General features: G+C 39.8%; 2 protein-coding genes across 14 annotated transcripts in view; one reads left to right on the plus strand and one right to left on the minus strand.

The window, feature by feature from the left end:
* The window catches only part of LOC145437362 (uncharacterized), a 93,719-nt gene that overhangs the window by 25,490 nt on the left and 54,569 nt on the right, over positions 1-13,660 (minus strand). For all 13 annotated transcript variants that reach the window (XM_080314570.1, XM_080314571.1, XM_080314569.1 and 10 more), the window contains 15 exons: positions 13,111-13,231; positions 12,448-12,714; positions 12,262-12,380; positions 11,738-11,876; positions 10,888-11,154; positions 9,916-10,063; positions 9,501-9,631; positions 9,070-9,333; positions 8,435-8,570; positions 8,233-8,372; positions 7,555-7,663; positions 3,362-3,507; positions 2,460-2,723; positions 1,119-1,382; positions 354-481 (listed from right to left, as the gene is read on the minus strand). In XM_080314570.1, coding sequence (XP_080170696.1) covers positions 354-481; positions 1,119-1,382; positions 2,460-2,723; positions 3,362-3,507; positions 7,555-7,663; positions 8,233-8,372; positions 8,435-8,570; positions 9,070-9,333; positions 9,501-9,631; positions 9,916-10,063; positions 10,888-11,154; positions 11,738-11,876; positions 12,262-12,380; positions 12,448-12,714; positions 13,111-13,231 — 2,643 coding nt within the window. The remainder of the gene's footprint in view (positions 1-353; positions 482-1,118; positions 1,383-2,459; positions 2,724-3,361; positions 3,508-7,554; positions 7,664-8,232; positions 8,373-8,434; positions 8,571-9,069; positions 9,334-9,500; positions 9,632-9,915; positions 10,064-10,887; positions 11,155-11,737; positions 11,877-12,261; positions 12,381-12,447; positions 12,715-13,110; positions 13,232-13,660) is intronic.
* On the plus strand, positions 4,775-5,646 carry LOC145437958 (uncharacterized). The gene is made up of 3 exons (XM_080315328.1): positions 4,775-4,964; positions 5,254-5,431; positions 5,479-5,646. Exons 1-3 carry the CDS (start codon positions 4,846-4,848, stop codon positions 5,644-5,646), a joined length of 465 nt encoding a protein of 154 aa, XP_080171454.1. The 5' UTR covers positions 4,775-4,845.

Below are 13,660 nucleotides of genomic sequence, written 5' to 3' on the forward strand. Positions count from 1 at the left end.
AAACTTTAGCTCAATAAGACATATATATATATATCTACCACATCCACATACACACAGCAACCATATACATGCTTAGCAAATGAACAATTACATATTGGTGTTTACAGAAGGATTGAACAAAGTGTTGCGGCTAAAATAACTTGACACATACACAGCGGTGTAGCCAGTAGACTAAAAAGGCGCCAATGCCGCCTCCAAATATGCGATATTGGACATTGTGACGTAACCTCTCGAAATTTGGCACCCTAGCTACGCCTACGCATGGCTAAAGTGCTGTTTTTCCATATTACTCATTAGTCAAGACCGAGCCAAGATTTTATTTCGTGATCCTACACAATTATTTTTAAACCCACCGTTGTTCCATCTGATATATTGGTTAACGTGATATCATATCCCGTAGCAGTTGGCACTTCGTTCCAAGACACAGTGAAGCATGTTTGATTAGTGGCTGAGATCGCAATGCCACTTGGCGGCGGTAACTCTATAATGAAAACATCATATATTTAATTGATGTCAACTCCCGAATCAAATTGGGAATCACATTATTGAAGAAAGTATCAGTCGACTACATTATAATCTGTGGTGTATTTTGGTATATTTATAGCAAGAAATTCCTCTGTTTCTAAGTATAAAACTCATGTTTACATGACAAAAAGGGTTGAAAACCCATGTTTAATAGCTTCAATCTTTAAGTGGGTTTGACATATTTGAAATTGGTACGTCTATTTGTAATTGAGTAAAGATTTACGGACTTAATTTCTCTTTAACTCGAGTACCAATACTGAATACTCTGACCGTCTCTCATATAGTATCAATGCCAGACATAATGTGAACATAATTCGTGTATAAGAGAAATTACTGTAGCACATATGTGCGCTGTCTACCATAAATTGGCACGTTACCTCACTGGATACGATATATAGATTACTAACCTACAGATAGATGCACAACTCAGATGTCATGCTTGAATATCAAGAGAGATTTACTGCGAAAATACAAATTCAAGTTTGTTCATGGTAATGCAGCAGACCTTTCTGGATATTCAAGTGAGACGATTGAGCTACGCATCTAACTGTAGGTTAGTAATCTATAATATGATTTTCAAACACGATTTTCACCTGAATGACAAGTCATAGTGGTGTTCTTCGCTCCACTCCCTACTGGATTTGTAGCAAAAACAGAACCACTGTACAGAGTCCCTGTCGTTACGCCACAAATATCAGCTGTCTGCGAGTCCGAGTTTACTTCCACATTGACACCAGCAGGCGTAGCATCATTTACTGCTACTGTGTAGCCTACGGCCGTTAAAACTTCGATCCACTCGAGCTTGAAGCAAGTTGCGTTTAACGGAGAGCATTGCCGGATGGTAGGTGTCGCCGGACCTGGATAAGAAATTAGCAGATACAGATATTGGACATTTACTACTAGTTCATAGGGAGAAACAGATCTGGATTTTTGAAAAAGAAAGATTGGACGAAATTAATCGGGAGTGTTTTCAAGAATTGTCGACCGATAAGATAGCGGAGTGGTTAAGCGTCCGGCTTCTCGATCGGTAGGTCCTGGGTTCGATCCCCGGTCGGGTCAGACCAAAGACCTGATTAGTAACACTGGTATCCATGACTTATTCACCGCTTGGCGCTCATGCATTACTGGGATAGCATGGAGGGATGGTGCAAGACTTACATAGCCGTACAAGACTATATCTGTACCTTCCTTGTCCAGCGGCATATGCATATGCGCAGATCGTGTATGTGTATCAATAGTCCGTGTATATGCCGCAAAAACAGCAAGAACAAAAATAAACTACATCCTTTCTTTTTAAGGTGATTTTGACTCGGATGTTATACTGCATCGGACATCGTATTGGACGACAAAACACGAAAATTTGGTTCATAAGATTACTGTTTATTGAGCAACCAATGTTGGAAATCTGGGAATAGATTGAAACAATAGAACCTGCAATATGCCGAGGCATACTTCATTGCTATTTGTCAATGTTCCCAGCAAACGACTAAAAGCAAAAACTCCAAAATTGCTAGTGATAACACATGGAAATTATTTTTAATTCTTAAGAGTTGTAAAGATTCATTTTAAGATAAACACATCGCATTTCAGGATTATAATCAAGAATATTTGAGATTAATACGAGTTATCCCAACATACAGTTTCCACTTTTGCTTGAATAAGCCAGCCCATATCAACCATTAACAAAAAACATAGTATCAAAATGCAGTGTTAATAATATAAAGCTCATATCTTACACCCAAGCCCCTAAATGTTACATCCTAAACCACCAGCAGCCAAATTACTGTAACTAATTGTAATCGTAATTTTCCTAATACATTGAGAAATCAAGTTTACTATTGCATGAAATACAAAGCACGTTACCGGCCATGAGATTACCATTATGGTAGTAATATAATACACCAGTAATACAGCAAGAAAATCATGCCACAAACCTGTAAGCTGGCTTTTAGTCAGGGGATCGCTTTTCACGTCTGATACAGCGACCATTGTCAAATTGTAATACGCTCCCGGCAGCAAATTTTGTACAGCGACTGTTGTCGCCTCTGTAAACGGTGATTCTGGCACCGCCTTTACTTCACCAGTGGTGGAATGTACCACGGTCAAGGAATAGACTCTGGCGCCAGGCACTGCGGTCCAGGTAAGGGTGATAGACGTTGGTGTGACGGCAGTTATTGAAAAATCTGGTGGGTTGGGTCCTGCATGAAATGGAACAGAATTTGAATGCAGCCTTCAAAAGTATGTTTTATTACATTTATTAACTCGAAGTATGCGGCATTGCTGCTAAGTCTCAGTTTCCAATGATGATACACATAAATCTGACATTACTGCTTCATAATCAGCCATTTGGTCAAGATACTGTGATCCACGCAATCAGACGCTTATTTTAGATCAAGAAAAATGCTACACCCTGGACTTCGTTCCTCAAAGATATCATAGTACCGTTCAGCCACTGTTAGCAGTTAGCAGGGCATGTGAGGTTTGATGCTTTTTGCGAAAGCCGAATTGTTGAAGAGAAATGAAGAGCTTCTTGGAGGTACAGAACTTCAATATACAATTGAATAGTATATTCATATTGAAATGATCCCGAATATTTTCGGCTGACACTCGTCAGGGGTAATCATCAGCAACTAGTAGATAATTGGAATTGGATTCAAATTCATGAACGGCACCCAATAAGGTGAAAAGAGGAGCCTTGAAAAAAACTCAGCAAGAGAGAGAGAGAGAGTATTTATTTGCACAAGGGTTTGCGTCGCCTCTGAAAGCACGTACTACTCTCATTGCGTGGTTTGGAAACCGGTCACTCGGTAAAGACAGATTACCACCGCCATCGTACTTGTGCAGATTTGTCTCTCTACTGTCTGGCTGGAGCCGAATTCGTTGACTGCTTTAATCCGCAAGGTGTAGCATGTTCCGCTGCTGAGGGCCGTGAACAGAGCTGTGTTCGTCTCGTTTTTGGTTTCCTGCAGTGCATTTGACGTACTGGAAAGAACAAGTAGTAAACGGTGATTGAGTGCAGACGCGGCAAATAAAGGCCTGAAATGATAGTCCTCTAAAACAGTGGCTCTCAACTGCCAGTCCATGGACTGGTGCTAGTCTGCAAACTCTCTGGATTGTCTGCCAAATATATTTCAATGTTATTGTTGATTGCAAAATGTAAGAGGTTGAAGGCTGGTCAATTGTTTTGAGAAATGAAGCAACTCAATTTCAACTTTTTTACTTAGAACGCTTTCTAAAGAGACATAAGTTCATGGCCTGTTTTTGACTTAACCCACGTCACAACACTGCAAGTGTTGAACCATAATGTTTGAAAGTAGCCTAGAACTTGTTTAAGACCAGTAGTACGTGATGTGAATGCTAACAGACTTTTTAACACAAGATTTGCCGAAATTCGACAGGACAATTTAGTGGCATTTGACAGTAGCATAGAATCTAGCAAATTTCCAAGTCGCATTTCTTTCAAATGTAACCCAACAGTAAAATTCGAGTTGGTAGTTTGAATATGACTTAACTTGTAAAAACTTTAATAGAACTATGTATAACAGAAGCACTATAAAAAAAGACAGCAGACAATTTCTCATTAAATTCAAGTTACAGTTCTTTGTTTTGAGTTGCATACTTTTGTCGTAATTACATTCTGGGGTGATTTCGATTTTTGAAAGTTCACCGGCGTGCAAAATTTATTTTGAAAATTTACCGGTCCGCAAGCTGAAAATTTTGAGAATCATTGGTATAACATATATCCCCGTTGCTTGAAATACCACAGAATTGGAAAGAACTATGCATGCATAACATCACACAAGTAGGCTACACTGCGATAGTAATGTTTAGTGTTTCAAATTTCGTGTTTGCTACTGCAGTTAGCTTGCTAATAATCATACTACAGTAAAGCCGCGATCACACTGAATCGAACATTCCAACGCGCGGTTTCGTTCTCACTCCAACCACAGCAACAGGGTGGCCACACTGAACAAAACAGTGAACAGGCTGCGCGAGTCCAGTAACCGCGCGAAAGTTTGTTTCCAGCGAAGCTTTCGGCTGACTACGCACAGGAATAGTTTACAGAACCGGAATAATGTACGATTTCGAAGAGACGCTGATTTCGTTGGTCAGGCAGCATGTGCATTAATATGACCAATCGACAAAGTCCTACAGGAAGTCTTCTCTTCGTGAACAGAGCTGGACAAGCATTGGCAAGGCCTTGAACATACCAGGTGAGAAATGAAATATTGTTTACTGTTATGTCTATCTTATCTTTTAATTAATTGTCGTACAGCAGAAGAGGCTAAAGCTAAATGGGACTCTTTAAGGCAGAAGTACATGAGGAATCGCCGTGATGGGAAGAGACTGAAGAAAAGTGGAGCAGGGGCAAGCTTTATCAGTGAGTGGCCCCTTCAGAAGCAGATGGCTTTCATCGAACCGTATGTGCAGTCAAGAACGTAAGTTTGGTTCGCATACCATACCATCTTCCTTTCTTCGAATTGTCCTTGTTTCATCTCATTTTCAATAAAACACGAAACTTCCGTCTTCACCGTTATATTTATTTAATTTATCTTTCATCAAATAACCTATGCCTATATGTTCATTATATCGCAATCAGTGTATTTATATTTGATGAAAATGTTATCAAGGGGATGATTAGGCCGTATGATGAATAATATTACGAGTCTATGAAATCATTGACTACCGATTTTCTCGCACACATTACAAATTCACTTCTTTTTGCAGGACATCCAGTAACATGGATAAAATGATCATGATCGAGTTAGTTCAGGAGGAACTCGTTTCTGCAGATTTAGATCCTGAAGCTGAAGCTATCGAGGCTCAATCAAATTCTACGGATCTGGAATCTACCGGGGACGTGTTGTCATCTACACAAGAAAGCTCTAGCTTTCCCTTGCCATCAGTCTCTTCAAAATACTCAAGCCTATCAGTCTCTTCAAAAATATCAAGCCTATCTTCAACACAGAACACAAGCATGACTCGCCCTCGAGAAAGCGTACCGAGGTGCTAGACGACTTTGATTCGCTTGTTCTCAAACACTTGAGAAAAGATGCTGATGAACTCGACTACTTTGCCAGATTTATCACAGGATCAGCTGAAGACCAACGAAGAACCTAAGAGATCTCAAGTGATAGAAGAAATTACGCAGTGTATTTCGAATGCGAAACGTAATGTTCTCACTGAACAACAAATCAATACATGTACTCAGTGAATTCAGCTGTAATGTTTTCATTGAACAACAAACCAATACATGTACTCAGTGAATTCAGTTTCAGTGAATGATTGGATGACTATTGAAATAGTCGGTGTAGGCATTTCGAACGTTTTTTGCAATAGTAGTGGAATTTCCAGTATAATGATCCATCGAACGATCCTCAGGAATGATATCATCCGTAGAACATTCGGTATAGTTGGGCGAATGTTTGAGCAGAAAATTGTGGAGACAACAAATTGCCTTGACCATTATGCTATCCACATTTTCGACCTTTAGGGGGACAGGCTTTAGTAGAATCCGGAAACGTTGGACGAGGATGCCAAACGCATTCTCCACGACACGCCGTGCCCGAGATAGTCGTTTATTATAAACGTATCTCGGTTGGGCTAGGTATTTTCCAGGGTATGGTCTCATCAGGTGATATGATAGGGGGAAGGCTTCATCGCCAACAAATACATATGGTAACGGAGGCTTTCCTGGATCAACTTCCCGATCTGCAAGTAGCTGCAGTTCATTTGCAGCTAGTGCACGCCCAAACGGTGAATCGCGGAAAATTCCTCCATCCGATTCGCGTCCATAGCTTCCAACTTGAGCGAAACGAATCCTGTACTCTGCGTCAACAACCGCCATCAAAACCACACTGTAAGTTCCTTTGTAGTTGTAAAACAATGAACCACTATTTGCGGGACATTTCATCTGAACATGTTTCCCATCGATTGCTCCGACACAATTTGGGAACTGCCACAGTTCTTCAAACTTTTCTGCTATTTCAACCCACTCAGAAGCAGAGGATGGAGTTTTCATATATGTCCATCGCATGTTATTCCATAACGCCGTACAAGTCTCATGAACAATGTTACATACAGTTGAGCGGCCGAGGCGATAGGATCCAGCGATTGTTCTGAATGAGTCCCCATGCGCGAGAAATCTCAAAGTGACAGCCAATCTTTCCTCTACAGAAACAGCTTTCCTCCAGTTGGTATCGAGTTTGGCGATATCTTCTCCAATCAGTTGGATTAGATAATGAAACTGCTGTGGTTTCATCCGAAAGTAGTCGAAATAATGCGCTTCTCTTTCTAATTCATATTCCTTGACCAACCTATGATATTCTCCTAGCTGTTCCCGCCGTTGTAAAATAGGATGCACCCAGATCGATCTGGCCTGCATCTTTTTTTTTCATTCTTCTTCGAATGCACAAAATTGCCAAGGCTTGCTTCTGATCAGGAGTTAATATCATACTGCAAGGTATAAATACACTGCAAGGTATAAATACAGAGTCATTGATGTGATATGAAGATGCAGAGGTACCCGCAACTCTGCCCAAAGCAAATGTACCACAGCACACAGATTTGTACTAACTACTGGATTTGAAAAATGCGCAACTACCGGTATAGAACTACTTAATTTTCAAAATGGGTAGTTTGTGCAAATCAGACTAGTTATATTACACCAATCGCTATGCAACAACATCACCAAAAGCCTTCTGTCTTTCTTGTCTAGTACCACAATCGCCATTCACATGCATCGCTCACTGCCCTCGTACGATATGTCAGCACGACAACCACAGCAACAAAATAGGTACCATCGCCCTCTCGTCGCATCGTCATTCGGACGGAATCGCGCTCGCGATCATTAAGATAAAGATACAAAGAAATGCTCCGCCGCATCGATCGCTGTTGATCTGGTCGAATTGTGTGTGATCGACCCATAATAGCTAACACTAACATAAAAAGTATCAACGAAATTTTATTCAACAAGAAAATAGGATTTTACATAACATATCAAAAATTACAAACCAAAAATTTACTTACTCAAGTAAAGATAGTTCATATCGATCCGCGCCAACAGAAAGTGTCCAATTTAACTCGATGGAGCTGGCCTCTTTGGTGATGACCATGGGCTCACCTGGATCTGATGGGGCTACAAAATAGGTACAGAAATTAGAAGTTTAAATCTTTTTTGTAGCTTTAATCTCTGCTATCAGATCAATGAGCGCCGGTATCTTCCCAGCTTTGGTTTCCTTCCTAAGGTTTGAACCAACATAAAAGTAACATCTAATGAACAAGAAATAATGCACACCCAGAAAGTATGAGGCACTTAAATAAATAGATGTGAATTTACCATGAATTTGTTCACTTTATTTGAAAAAAGTCTGAATCAGGTTTGTAGCATTGTAGGGATACCTATGAACATCGAAATGAATCTATTTGTATCATTGTCGAAGGCATGTACTGCCCCATGGCAGTTATGTGAAAATCTGACTAATTGCAAACAGGTGCTCAAGATTCACACTCGCTGAACTGAACAAACAAACAAACAAACAAAAAAACTACATCCTACATTGTCCATAGAAAAACGACCGCAAAAATTGTAACAGCATTTCAACGCGACACAACTCTTTCAGGGTTATTACATCTCCAATGAAAATGAAGTGTGGTTGTAGGCGGCCAGCATTTGGACAAAGTTTTCAAATGCAAGCAACACTATACCTGTTTTCAAGGTCAACGTTGTCGCTGCGCTAGTTTGCTGGGCACCGTACAGCGAAGAATCGGTTTTGGCTACAATAGACACAGAATACTCTGTCCCTTCACTTCTTCCGGTGAATTCAATGGTGACATCGTTAGCGGTGCTAAAAACAAACAGTGTAAGTATAACTACAATAAAAAAAACAATTGAACAATGAATAACAACCTAGTTTCCGATGCTCCACCGGCGATGGTAACGGTAACGTCATAACTGCTAGCACCAGTCACAGCATTCCAGGTCAGAACGAACGAGGTCTGCGCAACAGGCGTAGTGACACCCAATCCGTCGACGCTCAGAGGTACTGCAACAGACAAGACAGTATTTAATCATCCAAGGATATACTGAAGCAGAGACCTGTTTATGGTATTTAAAATCGAGGCTACAAAAATAAAAATTTGGACTATTCCATTTGTATGAGCAGGGTAATATCTAAAAAGATCGTCTAGTAACTAGCATTACACCTTGGACATTTTGCATGGTTGTTATGACAATTTTACTCGCAAAAATACCGCTACTTTTCAACTTAACAAAAACTAAGTGTAAAAAAGTAAGCAGTATTGTACAAGAAGTTTCGGAAAACATCACCACTTGTGAAAGTAGCACAGTTCAGATTCGAAAAAGGCATACTTCAATATAAAACATTGGATTCAATACAGAATGCTAACCTCAGCTGTGTACTACTTGCCCATTTGAAATCCCAACTTAAAATGCACAGAACAAAGATTCATTTAGTATTTACATCACGAAATTTCCGAGCAATCAGGTCAAGAATACTTCAATTCACGCAAATAGAAACTTACCTGTAATCTGGACAACTGCATCGCTTGATAGACTCCATCCGCCAGTGTTTCGAGCCCTCACCGTTATGTCGTACGCTACCCCGGGACTCAAATCCGAAAACGATTGGGCGAGGGACGATGTGTTCTGGGTCATAGCAGCAGCCCCGCCAGAGTACGGCGTCACTTGAACTTCGTAGAGGGTTGCGCTGGATGCTGCATCCCATTCCACGGCAAAACTTGTGGTCGTGATCGATGTGATTCTTGCATTGGTTGGAATTGAGGGCGCTGTAATATTGCATATGTGAAATGGAAAAACATCATCAATACAAATGAAAGTTGGTATTGCGGTATTGCCTAACAAATGAAAAACTTTATTTTCAATGAGCAAAATAATACTAAACCATCTGATTCATCACGAGCACAATGCAAAACATACAAAGACTCCAACTAACCAGTGGTGAAGAGCAGACTTGCCATTGAGCCAACTTGAGTTACAGTCCGTGCTGCGGTTTCAGCTTTTACCTCGATAGTGTATTCATGACCATCACTCAATATACTGTCAGTTCCAGTCCATCCATTGGTGCTATAAAGAGTGAAATGTTGTCGAAAGAGTTGATAATAAACGGTATGAAGAATAAAGAAGCAATAATTTTCTATTTTTGGGGTATTTGCACTAGTTTCTCAAATGGCTCAAGTCACTACTATAACTAAGAGAATTTTCACTTTTTAGGTGAAACTTCTAAATCTAGTTTGGTAGAAATTTACGTTACTTCTACTTTAGTTTCTACAGTTGGCAATTTCATCTTGCACTGCTCTCTTTTTCTCTCTTATACGATTAGCATCGCTAAAATCTTTCGACCTATTTACCTCACTGTCTCGGTGTGGATCGAAGTTCCACTATTGTCCTTCAATGTGATTTGATATTTCGCGGCTCCTTGAATGGAGTCCCAGGTAACCGCGACGTTTCGTTGAACGTTGTCAGTGGCAGCCGCTAAACCCGTCACAGCCGTGGGAACTGGAAAAGATTTTGAGAGGCGACATGTCAGAAAAATGAAGGGTAAAATGGAACAAACTGAAATGTTGTGTCGGTAGACCCGACGCATACCCGTTACCAAATAAGAAATGTGTATGTGTGGTATTAACAACAAAAAGCAAAAAAAATAATATTGACGTGTCAATTCAGTTGAGAATTCTTCATAAAGGACTTTTGTTTCTTCTACTTCTGATATGCATTTACGTTGACACTTATTTGTATAGGACTAGTAATAACCGCCGATCATGCTTTCCTTGTGTGCTTTGATTGGTATTTATACCCTTTGTTCCACGATTTACTTTGTTTAATGGCACTTCGGATAGTGAAGGCCTGTCTTAAAGAAACCCTGCTTATTAAATAGATTGTTGATAATTCATCGTATAAGGTAAATGTTTTATCATGACCATAGAATGGAACAGTTTCTGAATACACGGTTACACAATACACCAGGATGTCTCTTGTGGTGTCATCTATTGATTTTTTATATCTACACAACTTGACTGCATGCTCTTTAGTACTTCCGTTTTCGAGTGGAGACTTGATATACGCACCGTGTAGTATTTAACCTCGTGAGATAACTCAAAAATTGAAATCCTCAAACTTAATTAATGAAACGCATTGAATACAGAAAATAAAATTCCATTTATTAAATGTGGCATCAAATTCCATCGATATATCGTCATCATGATATATATATCGAAGGATTCAATGGCATATAACCAATCATGCAATACGACGTCTTACATTACATGATACTATTAGGAAAAAGTGAAGCATTTTTGACACACCGAACCCACACAAATTACCTGTTATTTGCTCCAGCGCTGTGCTTTCAGAACTATTCCCCCCAGCATTCTCAGCATACACTGTAAAACTGTAGACAGTTCCAGCGTCCAGGATCGTGATAGTGAGAGACAGTTCGGCAGATGTCTCGGTGGATATGACCAACAGTGGCGCCGGTTCGATTCGAGTGGTTTTCACATAGTAGCTGGTAGCGGTGTTGACTGCGGCCCAGGACAGGGAGATGCTTGTCTCGGACGCACTTGAGAAAGATAAAGTCGGGGAAGTCGGCGCTGCAAATAAGACAACCCCATCGTTACAGTGACAAATAACACATTGCGGGAACACACTTCAATTCGCAACTTCGCAGCGTATATTTTCTGATCGCAGAAGCATTGATTGGATAGTGGTATTATTAGTATGCTGGTTACATTTTTTGATTGGTTCCAAGTAATTTCTGTATTTGTGACATTCTTTTCATAGTCAACTGACGTATTTTGGGAATGTGTGACTCCTTTTTCAGCTTAATTTATGATGCTGTGGAACGGGGTAGGAAACATGAAGTTTGTAATGTCTTATTGTTATTGTAAAGTAAAATATGCATGGCGTTTCTTATGTGACTGTTTGCTAGTGCTATTATTGTATAGTAGAGCGATATTTAAATATACGCGGTATATTCTTAGATTTTCGATTCATTTTTATACATTTCTCAAATTATGGGCATCAAGAATCTATATTTTGGGTCATTAGTGAAATAAATCAACTCTCTCTCTCACAATATATACGTTCATACACAAGGCCATGGTAGGATAACCCAAGTCTGACAGTAAGCAGTGAAAATACCTGTACCAGACAAAGGCCATGAAAACACCGTACCAGTTATTTGAGACACACCATCCGTGGTAAAGCTGCTCTCCCCTGATTCGTAAAAAGAGGATACGGAAGCGCTGTACGTCGCCGACACTTGTAAGTTGCAAAACAGAGCTGGTGATGAATCGACAGGATTGTAGAGAGTCTGGAACATATTATAGTAGAGTTGGAATTCTCAAATATAACGTAACATCCATGAGACATTTAATTCGACATCTAATTGGCGTTTCTAAAAGGCACTATTTTAGAAATACCTACCATCCTTCCCAGATTATAGCTCAATATGCAATTGAATAATATAATATTATTGAAATAAACACAAATATTTTTGCCTGACACTCAACAAGGGTAACCGTCATCACCTAGTAGACAACTGAGAAAAGCAACACCTTGTGAGAACACTATGCTGATACCAAATAGACTAAAGTATGTGAAAATTAGGAATGATCAATCAAGAACGCTTTGGTCTCAGTGTAACAGCATTATTTGGCTTAGTACTTCCGTAAAGAGACAGCAGATTATAGCCTTACCTGGTCATTGCTAGTCAGCGTTGCATTGAACGATTTTGCAAACGAATTGGCATCCCAATGCACTTCCAAACAACTTTGATTGACCACGGATATTCTGACGTTTGTTGGTGGCGGAAGCACTATGAAAACATGAATGTAACATGTAAATGGGTCAATTATTTCATGAAAATAAACCAAAAACCTTACCAGTGTGGCAATTGGTTATGGCCACCGATTCCCCAGAGCCAACATCGTTACTTGCTGTCACAGTAGCGTTATAAAGGCGTCCTGTTTCGACCTGGCACACCTCGGCTTCTGGTATGGTTTTAGTCACATTGATAGCGACAGCTGCTGGATCTTGATGGGTAGTAGTGATCGCGTAGTTCGTGATTATTTGATCGGACAGCGTCCATTCGAGTTTGAAGCAAGTCGCACTGACGGCTGCGCATCGCGCGCCAGTTACTGGGCCCGGCACTGTTGTGATAATAGATTTTTATCATTTTCAACCACAGATATCCATCAAAACATCGATGATAAAAAACAGCTAAAGTTAGGATTTTAAAAATATTCGACTTTTTGAAAATATTCATTTGATTACATTCCAGACATTTATTTTCTACTTCACTTGAAGGAAATTTGAAGTGTCTTCTAAATCGGTATTTCTGTTTGTACTCGAGTAGAGATTTATGCCGTTACTTTTACTTCAACTCAAAGATCACCTCAGTCTAAACCATATCGATTGAAAGGACTATAAGTCAAATCTGGACATGGACACTGGACAGTCAGTTATTAATATTCTTTAAAGCACTTTAGACTCATAGAGCGAACAATTACACCTTTATAATACAGAGAATGTATATACAAACAGACCTGTAACTTGTACGGCTTCAAAGTACAGCTCAGATCGACCAAGCACCGGTAGCACGACATTCACTTTAAGCTCGTAAGATGTTCCTGGGCTGAGTCCTGCGAAGTTTCTGGTCGTAACACTCTGAAAATTGCGTACACACGACTTTACTGTCATTACCATCTGTAATGGTAGGACTATCGCAATGCACCCGTATCTAAGTCTCGATTGTTATCTGATAAAATGATTCCATTGTAGTACGGTTAGTTTTCAAATACTGGAGAAGACAGAAATATCTCATATCCCAATCTACCAATCTACGTTGCAGATAACTGTGATATTTTCACTGACAACTTATTTGTAACACTAACCCATACCATCACGTGCATCGTGAAACAAATGAATTAGACTCTTAACGCAGGGGCCATGATAATATTTAGGCTGAAAAAAATAGGGGCACCATTGATTTATAAAAAATTTTAAATGGGGCCACACGGTGTGAAAAAGGTTGGGAACCCCTGCTCTAAGGGAACTTGAATTGTTTGTAACAGAAATGATCACCATTTTCATTCG

This window comes from Botryllus schlosseri, chromosome 4 (assembly GCF_051294905.1).
Source record: "Botryllus schlosseri isolate E-star chromosome 4, Bs_hap1, whole genome shotgun sequence".
Taxonomy (NCBI): Eukaryota; Metazoa; Chordata; class Ascidiacea; order Stolidobranchia; family Styelidae; genus Botryllus; species Botryllus schlosseri.

What these genes read in the sequence shown, in the direction of transcription:
- LOC145437958 (XM_080315328.1), top strand. Translation starts at nt 4,846, where the DNA reads ATGAGGAATCGCCGTGATGGGAAGAGACTGAAGAAAAGTGGAGCAGGG. An exon ending in CCGTATGTGCAGTCAAGAAC is followed by an intron (nt 4,965 to 5,253) that starts GTAAGTTTGGTT and finishes TTCTTTTTGCAG; the next exon opens with GACATCCAGTAACATGGATA. An exon ending in CTAGCTTTCCCTTGCCATCA is followed by an intron (nt 5,432 to 5,478) that starts GTCTCTTCAAAA and finishes AAAAATATCAAG; the next exon opens with CCTATCTTCAACACAGAACA.